This window comes from Mycosarcoma maydis, chromosome 8 (genome assembly GCF_000328475.2).
Source record: "Mycosarcoma maydis chromosome 8, whole genome shotgun sequence".
NCBI lineage: Eukaryota > Fungi > Basidiomycota > Ustilaginomycetes > Ustilaginales > Mycosarcoma > Mycosarcoma maydis.
The window spans coordinates 162431-171836 of record NC_026485.1 but is presented as its reverse complement, the minus strand read 5'-3'; the positions used below and the strand labels follow the sequence as shown (position 1 = coordinate 171836).

The 9406-nt window shown below is 54.3% G+C and overlaps 4 protein-coding genes across 4 annotated transcripts; 2 read left to right on the top strand and 2 right to left on the bottom strand.

Moving 5' to 3' along the window:
- Positions 1 to 410: 410 nt before the first annotated feature.
- On the top strand, positions 411 to 1232 carry UMAG_10394 (dihydrofolate reductase; the record flags this gene model as incomplete). The annotated part of the gene is made up of 2 exons (XM_011391479.1): positions 411 to 682; positions 767 to 1232. 2 exons carry the CDS (start codon positions 411 to 413, stop codon positions 1230 to 1232), a joined length of 738 nt encoding a protein of 245 aa, XP_011389781.1.
- Positions 1233 to 1423: 191 nt separating this feature from the next.
- On the bottom strand, positions 1424 to 2662 carry UMAG_03182 (putative delta(24)-sterol c-methyltransferase (erg6); the record flags this gene model as incomplete). The annotated part of the gene is made up of 3 exons (XM_011391332.1): positions 1424 to 1882; positions 2002 to 2147; positions 2224 to 2662. The coding sequence occupies 3 exons, from the start codon at positions 2660 to 2662 to the stop codon at positions 1424 to 1426; spliced, it is 1044 nt and encodes a 347-aa protein (XP_011389634.1).
- An 864-nt stretch (positions 2663 to 3526) lies between these two features.
- UMAG_12213 (Ran GTPase-binding protein MOG1) lies at positions 3527 to 4277 on the top strand (the record flags this gene model as incomplete). Its single annotated transcript, XM_011391548.1, has 3 exons — positions 3527 to 3606; positions 3728 to 3856; positions 3938 to 4277. 3 exons carry the CDS (start codon positions 3527 to 3529, stop codon positions 4275 to 4277), a joined length of 549 nt encoding a protein of 182 aa, XP_011389850.1.
- Positions 4278 to 4619: 342 nt separating this feature from the next.
- UMAG_03180 (uncharacterized protein) lies at positions 4620 to 7877 on the bottom strand (the record flags this gene model as incomplete). Its single annotated transcript, XM_011391331.1, has 1 exon — positions 4620 to 7877. The coding sequence occupies one exon, from the start codon at positions 7875 to 7877 to the stop codon at positions 4620 to 4622; it is 3258 nt and encodes a 1085-aa protein (XP_011389633.1).
- Positions 7878 to 9406: the final 1529 nt, after the last annotated feature.

Sequence of the window (9406 nt, the reverse complement as noted above, 5' to 3'; positions counted from 1 at the left end):
ACTCATGTGATCGGTATGATTAGTTGAGCAACCAACTGAGAACGCCGAGCGACCCACTTCTCGTTGTAATCACCCTTAGCGAGGTCGGGTTGGTTTCCGTTAGGAGTCAGCCTCTGAGTGTCATCCGAGCATACAGGCCGATCCGGTTGCTACAATCATGAATCACGAATAGGTATCATGGCGAAGTCGTTAGCCAGTGCTTCGAAATTGGCAAGGGGACGCGCGACGCGTAAAGTGTTAAATGGCATTTGACCGTCTCGTCATGACCAAGAAGCTCGAAAATTCTCAACTTGCTAATGAGGTAGGAACAATATCTGTCTGTTCTACTACCACATTCTGTTAGCCCCGGAAGCACCAAGTCTTGAATGCGCTTCAAGTCTCACTCGTCTAGCCAAGCAGAGTGCGAAAAGATGGGCAAGCTCAAGCTAGTTATGGTGGCGGCCATGTCGCTGACGAACGGCATCGGCAAGGACGGTGGACTACCTTGGCGGCTGAAAGGTGAGATGACGTACTTCCGCAATGTCACAAGTCACGTTGCAGACGAAGAGCAACGTCAAGGAACTCGGAATGCTGTCATAATGGGAAGAAAGACGTGGGCAAGTATCCCGCCAAAGTTCCGCCCACTTGCAGGTCGTTTCAATGTTGTGATCAGCCGAACGTCGAGCGCCACCGATCTCGGAATGTAAGTATCGTAACTGTAGCGGTTGTTCTTCGTCTACAGCCGACCTGAGCTGATCGCTTGCCTCCATTGTATCCATCCAAATAGCGATCCAGACTCAAACGATGCCCGAGTATTCTCGTCTGTCGAGCAAGCGCTGATACACCTAGCAACGCCTCAAGCGAGCATCAGCAGAGTCTTTGTCATCGGTGGCGCACAGATGTACACAGATCTGCTCGATTTCCACTCGAGCTTGGCGACAGTGGACAAATTGCTCGTGACACGCATTCTGGCACCTCTGTACGAGTGCGATTCGTTCTTCCCGGAATTCCGAACGCGCGAGCAATACCAAGCCGAACTGGAGCACGCCAACAAGATCGTCGCCGGCCAGAACGTGGAACCTGAACGGCTACCGAATCTACTCAAGCAGCAAGAGTGGACGCAGGCATCAGCCGACTCGCTGCGACAATACCTTGGCAGCGCATGCCCTGTTGCGCTTACTGACTCCAGAGACATGGTGACGAGCGAAGGCGAGACATGGTACCAGTACCAATTATGGGAGAAGACGGTGTGAGGATGGTTAATGTTCCTTCTGATCAGGACTTGCAAATTCAGCCAAAAAAGGGGTTTGTTTTCTACAGAGAGAACCGCGAAGCGACAGTGTGAGTGAGAGCGGGTGCAGAGAATCAAGTCACGAAGCGGATTGTGTGCGCACTGGCAAGGTGATCCTTTCGACGAACGGAGCATGCATAGGGATGATCGACCTTAGTTTGACGACGGCTTGCGGCAGACGAACAGCATCATTGGGGTAAAGAGCTTGGTACGACCACCGTCGACGAGAGCATCGGCAGCGGTAACGAGCGAGGCACCGACCGAGTGGGTGCCCTGAGGCACGAGACGAAGAGTCTCGAGCAACTTGACAGCACCCTGGGTTGTGGCTCGTCCAATCTTGGTCATACGAGCAACGGTGAAGTAGTCCCATACGGTTTGGCAATGGCTCAAGCTGCCAGCAATAGGGTAGTACCAGGGGATCTTGTCTCCGCGGTCAGCAAGGTCCTCCTCGTGCTGGATCTGGAAGCCGACAGACTTGAGCGCATTTCGGGCATTCTGGATTGATCGCATCTCGGGGATACCGTCACCGACCTCGATACCGTGAGCGATTCGCTTGTGCTCAGGGTTGGTGGGGTCCCAAGCGTCGGTCATGCACCATTCGTAAACGCCGAACTGTACGTGGGAGGAAGAGTAGGAAAGGTGAGGAAACAAGACAGTGCGTGTGTGGTCAGCGACATACGCCGGGTCGCACTGAGAGGTGATGGACATGGTGCCGAGCGTTGTTAACTCACGATTCCTCCAGGTTTGAGAACCTTTAGGATCTCTCCGTAAATGCCTTCAAAGTTGGGTGCATGGCAGGTGGCCTCGATAGCGTAGAAGGCGTCGAATCTGTTCTCGCCGAACTGCTCAGAAAGCTTCATAAAGTCGCCCTTGACAACTGCGAGCATAAGCGGAAAAAAGAGTGGATCAGCATGATGCGGAGAGTCCGAGAGAGAGGGTGGAGCAAAGCTTACATTCGACTTGAGCGGAAAGGCCAGCCTTTTCCGTGTATTTGCGAGCACGTTGGATCTGGTACTCGTTGTTGTTGAGACCAACAATGTTGACATCGGCGAAACGAGCAATCTCGCGAGCGGGTCCGCCAACACCACAACCAACGTCGAGAACACGCATCTTGGGCTTGAGGCCCATCTGGTGAGCGAGGTAGTGCTCGTGGCGCGCGATGGCCTGCATGAAGGCCTCACCGGGGTAGTAGCGAGCAAAGTGGAAGTTCTGACCCCAACCGTACTCGTAGAGATCGGTGGCGCCATCGTAGTAGCCGTTCACGACCGAGGTGTACTCGGAGAGACGATTGGCCATGTCGGTAGCAGAGTCATCCTTAGAGTCCTTTTGCCAGAACTTGGTGTAGTTGGCGATGCCTTCGTTGTTGCGGACGTCGGTAGCAGTAGGCGCCATTTCTGTTGCGGTGTGAACGGAACAGAGTCAGATGGGAGGGTGTGTCAGCAGAGGAGGATGAGCAAAGGTGCCACTGGCAAAGGTAGTACTCACTGAAAAAGATGGAGAACAAGTATGTACAGGGGTAGGGTAAGGAGCGGAAGCAAACTATGAAAGAGTGCGAAGGATGAGAAGGGTTCAAAGCAGGTTGGTGCCACACACTCAACACACTCAACACTCAACCCACCAAGGAGTGCACGCACAGTTGAGCTGCTAATCACGAATAGCACTCACGACTAAGCAAGCTTTGATACGGTTTGATGAGCCTCTGCGCAGATCTTCCTGTTCCGACGCACATGTGTGAAAATCATCAGATATGTGCACAGCGCGCTCGCGCAGCCACAGTCACTCAAGACTGCCACAGCCACGAGCGCTTCGTGCTTCGTGCTTCGTGCTTGGATGGCAGCGCGTGTCGAAAACGCGAAGAAAGCTAAACCAACACAGCTGAATCGCCACCAGATTTGTGAGTGAAAAAGCCAACAAATTCACTCTGTGACTGACGACTCGAACCACGCGAAGCGCACAACCAGCCTCTGCCCTGTGAATCACGAATCTGTGAATCGTGAATAAAATGTTGAAAGACTGCTTGAATTCCGAGCCAGATGAGCTGATTTTGGAGCTTTTTCACTCTGTCGCTGAATTTCAAGGTTTATTCAACTTCGCTGACTGTGAATGACAAAGCAACCAGCCTAGCACCTCCACTCCATACAATGGGAACCTGTCTAGTCCTCGTCAGCTACATCACAATGTAACCAGTGCGTACCAATCTTCGACCGCGCAACCATATCTTTGAATTCTCGGTCTCGGAAGCGTCCCATCTGCACTATGGCAGCTGAAAAGGAGCCGAGAGAGCTGTTCGGCGGTGCGATCCTGGTTGAGTTACCAAGAGGTTTTATCGATGCAAGGTGGGTCCGTGCTCTTATTACTTACTACCACAGTGCAGAAGGCGATGGTAGGGCAAGGCGATGGTTTGGCTGACTTTTCCGAGTGATGGTTTGACTATCTTACATCCGAACCTATTTGTAGCGACTTCCGACAGGTGCCCGACAATCAAGAGGTGTTTGTACGCGACGACTCTGACATCAGCCTGATCGTCGAAGTACTTCAGCTCGCAAATGATGAAGGGGCAGGTGAGAACCTGGAAAACGCAGTCAGGTATGTCGGTTTGATAGCTGCTCATTCCCACATCGACCCTATGCTGATCTTGCCATCCATCCTATCCTTTGAGTGCGACAGGTTTCACTTTTCCTCGCTGGCACATGACAATGCGGCGAGCAGTTCCACGGTACTCGAAACAGATATCCCGTCATCACAAATTGAACCACCAGCAACTCCCTCACCAGCGCGGCTCACTGGAACACAGATGATCAGAAAGTTTGGCAAGGCTTCCGAACCCGAAGAGCAAGTCACCATCCGCGTCGCACTATGGAGACTGCCATCCAAGCAAATCGACCTCGTTCTGAGCGTCAACGAGTCTTCCAAGTCACAAGATCACCCTCAATCTTCCAGCGCACAAGCCGCATTCCAGCTGGCTGCTTCGTCGCTACAAATTCGTGATTGGAACTTGTTCGCTTAGCAGATTCCAGCAGACATACCACCTGCACTCACAGCATCTGTTGTGCCGTGTTGTGCCGCACCCCTTTGTGTCTCGTGGTAGAGCTGCAGTCACAGTTGGCGGCTAGAGGGCAAGGACGTGCCTCAGTCAGTTAAGTGAGACTGCTCATAATCAATCTCGAATGCTGATGTGCAATCCAAGTCAGAACGCCGCCAGTCAACCACAATGCATCAATCTACAAACCAAGCTGTAACGGCACGAGAAGAAGAAACCATAGTTGCCATATGAGAACAGAAAACGCTATCGAACAATGACCGCGGAAGTAGGGTAAAATTTTGGTGGAGAGAGAGCTTGGTACGCGCTTCAGGCTTCGGCCGAGCCAGAGCCGCGACGACTTTCGCGGCTGCTGCCAGTACCGCTAACGCTCTGTGAGCCATCCTTCTCGGAAGTGTCGCCTGAAGTAGCGGTAGTAGCTGCTGTCTCGTCCGAAGCATCTCCGGAGCCCGAGCGGCGATTGTCTGGCGCCCTTTCGCCGAAAGGAGAGATCTCGGATCCGGAACTGCTGCTGCTGAAATCAGTACTGTGACCAGCGTGTAGATATGACAGCGCCGCTGTCGGCCGCAGGTGCTGGCGATGACCATGGCCGTGGTCGGGTCGTCGCTTGATGGGGCTCGGCATCTGGATATGAGGAACTGTCGAATTTTGCCGGGCACCGAGCGACAAAGCATCTGCGGGTCCACTACGTCGACGACCACCTGCCACGCCTACCAAGGTGGGGCTCTGTGGCATCGGTAGCCCGCCCAGAGTGGTGGACGAGAGCTGCCCGCCGGCGGAGAATCGATCTCTCGACTGACGGCGCAGTGCGCGGATCTCGTCCTTGAGTCGGCGATTGACGTTCTTGAGCTGATGCATCTCAAAGACCCAGGACGAGCTGCGGTACGTCGACAATTCGGCAAAGACCGATGTCAGCGAATCAACGCTAGTACCGGTCGCATCAAAGGCGGGTTGCGGGCCGCCCTTCGGGTATGCGACATTGGGAATCATCCATGCACTTTCGGGAGATGCGCGCTGGATGTGGACGAATACGGTTGGCAGCGCAGGTCCGGCGGCGGCTGATGAGGGATAGAAGGATGAGAAAACTGGTGTGGTGTTGCATGCGCCGTCGCCCATCATGTGCGAAACACCCATGGCCTGGCTGCTGCGCAAAGCTTGCAACAGGGAAGGTGCGGCTTCGTAGTTGGTCATTTCGAGCACATGGCGACCAAAAAGGTCCTTGCTCTCGCAGTTGAGCACCTCAGCAATGGGCCCGGTAGTACTGAGGAAAATTCCATCGATTGAGAGCTTGGACCAGAACGAAGGCTGGGCTGCCTCTGCGCTACGACGAACGTGCTCCCATGCCAAGTTGTAGACAGGACGAGGACGACCACTGGATATGACGACTTTACGACCCTTGCCCTGTTCGAGGTGCAGCTTACCGGTGCTTTCAATCCAACGATGACCGTCATGCTTGTGTCGCATGCGCATGATCAGGTTGACGCGAGGACCAGCTTGCCCGCCCCCGCCCTTGGTCAATGGGTTGGCGACCCCCTCGGTACGGATGTTACGCGAGGCAGCTGCGGCAATGCTGGCGTTGCTCGTCGAGTCCTTGAGCTCGCGAAAGACAGGCACGACATCGCTGGGATGACAAAATTCCGAGATCGACTTTCCGATCACTTCCTCGGACGTGTAGCCAAGGATGCGCTCGATAGACGGCGACACGTACAAGAAGGTACCCTTGAGGGACAGCACGTAGATGAGGTCGTGCGAATTTTCCAGAAGCACACGCGACCACTGTTTCGAGTCGCAAGGACCCACACCATGGATGAGATCAAGAATATCGGCGGCGATAGCGGCTTGTTTTGTTGCTTCGGCGTCGGCATCCTTGGCCGTGTCATCTGCACCTAGGACAGCCGAAGGCGGGGGATCGTTGATGGAGCGATAGTTGACGAGGTACGAGCCATCTTCCTTGCGTTCCAAGATGGCGCCAGGCTGCTCGACTAGGTCGACCTGGAAGCCGACCAGGAAGTCGACCTGCGACGGATCCGACCACGAAACGGGGACCACGGTGACGAGGTTAATAAACGGGCTGCCATCTTTTCGGTAGTTGATTAGGCTCGCCTGACACTCTCGGAAGCCAGTGAGGTGTCGCTTGAGATGCTCTACGGCGCGATTGTCAGTGTGCTGACGTTCAGCACCAGCTTCCAAGGGCACGCCGGGTGTTTGAAGGAATCGACAATTTTTACCGAGAATCTCGTGCAGCATATAGCCAGTCAAGTGACAGAAGGTCTCGCTGGCGTAAATGAGGGGCTGCTGCGGGTGGCGCGCATCAGAGATGGCAAAAGAGCAGGAAAGGTCAACAGGGCCGAGGGTGATGCTAGGATTGGGCCGAGTGATGGCACGCGAAAGGATGCCAAGGACATCGACGCCCGAGCTCGAGTACTTGTTCGAGGTTGGGATGGCCTCGCCCGAGATGGTGTTGAAGCTGCCCTGATACACATGCGACGGTACATCAACGCCGCGATTATCGGCGTGAAGGCCCGCGGTTTGGGTCACAGCAAAGGAATGAGAGCGACTGTCCTGCATCTTCTGAGGGGAGAGGCTGGCTGACGACACGGACGAGCCAGAAGAGTCGTTCATGAAGGATACACTGCGGGATGGCAGGGGCAAGCTCTGCTGCGGAGTGGTGCTGATCTGGCCGTTGTCTACGTTGATAGCGCGCTTAGCGCCTCTGCCAGCGACAGCAGGGATGGTGGAGCCGGCGTCGTGTGCTGCCGCCTGCTGAACGGAATGTGCAAAAGGCTGCTGGGGTTGGGCCATGGTAGCGCCTCGTTTAGCTGCCTGTCGGGACAAGCGTCGGCGCTCTTGTAGGCTGAGATTGGCGCGCGCAGCGTTCGGCATGGTAATACCGCGGTGCATGGGAGGCTGGACACGCTTGAAGGTTGAAACGCGGGGGATGGAAGAGGTACTGCGGCTAGCAGCGCCATCGGGACCCGCCATGGTGCTGGTGGTCATGAGGTGCGAGTGATGGGCGGTGATTTGATCTCGGTAGGATGCAGTGGGATCAGCGCCTGTTGCTGCAGTAGGGATGGTGGGTACAGAGTTGGTTGGCAGAGATGTCTGAGCAGTGGCAGCTGTGTGGTTGATGCCATTGTCATTGATACCGGCAACGATGACGCCACTGCTGTTGTTCATGACGTTCAAAGATGAGACGTGACCAAAGTCGAGTGCGGAAGCACTAGCGGCTGCATTAGAGCCCATATCCCAGGATTCGATCAAGTCATTTCCAAACGAGCCGCTGTAATTGCTGTCGTACATGAGCGATGAGTCGGAGTGACTCATGAGAGTAGGACCGGCCATGACATCGATTGTGCCACTAATGCCTTGAGCGGAGAAGGTTGGCACCATGACATTGGTGGGGCCAAGAAGCGAAGAAGCATTGACGTGAGTTGCGTCGTTGGCGACGATAGGGTTACCGAGGTTGTCAAGGTTGACGGCAGCGCTATTGTTTGGTGAGACGGGAGGAGCGATCTCTGCCTGCGAAGGTGAGGAGATGAAAGCGTCGAAATCGAAAGTATCCGTCATGGTTGAAGGGGCAATCACTAATTGCTTGAATGGTAGTGAAGCGAAAGAGATGTTGAAAAGGTAGGCGCCACGCAAGTTTGGGGATTTGGCTGGGGTATAGAGGTCGAATGAAACCGGGAACGAGTAGCTGAAGAGCACAGCTGGAAACCTGGAAGTGACCAGGAGAACGCTGGCGTAACGAATCGGACGCCGGAGAGAGGATACACAGATGAGAAAAGTGTCGGAGACGAGCTGGGTAACTGACGTAGCTGGATTTTTAACAACGGAAAAAGGCAAGCTGGTTGAATGTGACTAGCTTTGCTTGGCTCTGGTGACTGTGAAGAAGGTGATAGAAGACGGGTGAAGAAGAGGATGTCGAGTAGGAGAAGGAAACAGACCGAGATGGATTGCTGCGGGACTGGTGGGAGCGAAAAGGCCGAAGAAGGGCACTACGGAATCGGCAGAGCGAAATCGGCTGCCTATGATGCCAGAAAAAAAAAGCAAGGAGAGGAAGAATGGCGGTTGACCAAGAGATGGTCGCGAAGCGCGACAGGCGCCTGGACGTTGAGACCGGACTTTTCACCTAGCTGCCAACTCGAAGGGAGGTAGCAACAACCAAGTTGGATAGAGGGGGGAGCGTGAAAGGTGACGACTAGGACGCTCCAAGCCTTTTGCTAAGCGCAGCACTGAAAGAGAGGGATGGCTACTGAAAGGGTGAGATGGTGGTGTACGGGCCTAAGTTGATGGCTGAACAATGTGGTTGTGATTTGATGGCGGCGATTCGGCAAAAGGCAGCATCAAGGCCAGCGTGACACACTGTAGAGATGGGATGAAGGCGATGAGATGGAGAGAGAAGTCGCAGAGAGGAGCGGATGCAATGTCAAAACCGAGAATGGATGGCGATGGGAATCGAGGTGGTGTGCCGGAGTAGCTAGCTGAATGGCGCTTGAGAAGGATCAAGAGATGAAAGTAGCCTAGCGATATCGGAGGCTGTACAAGGTAGATTGCCTAGAGAGAGGCGAACTTGTCGATGGTGATAAAAAGTCGAATGTGTGGCTTACTGAAGCATCAGAGATGTAGTAAGATTGACCGTGCGAATCGCGATATGGCAAAGACGAGTGGTGGTGCGGAGGTAAGCGTGCTCTTGCGTACTGAGCCGGGATACAGGCGATGCTGTGCACCTGACCTTCACAGTCTGCCACTCACCACAGTCTGCCGAAAAGTTTGGGCTCGACTGATTTGTGTGATATTGTGCCGTGATTCCTGATTGGTATGGCGCGCGGCTCAGATGGCAAAGCACTGGACGAGTATGCGACGGAAAGCGTCTTCAAGAAACGTACAGAGCGTACGGAGCAGAGCGTTGTGGGATAACTTAGTTAGCCTCTGACGGTGTGCTGCAATGTTGGAAATGTTTGTTCTTTTCACTTTCCATCTCCTCTGCTCTCGTGCCTGAAAACGACAGCACACGCGTGGTTCGGTACGACGGCGCAGACCCTAACCCTGATTCGTGATAATCGTGAATGTCGACGCAAATCTTGCTTGAACCTTTT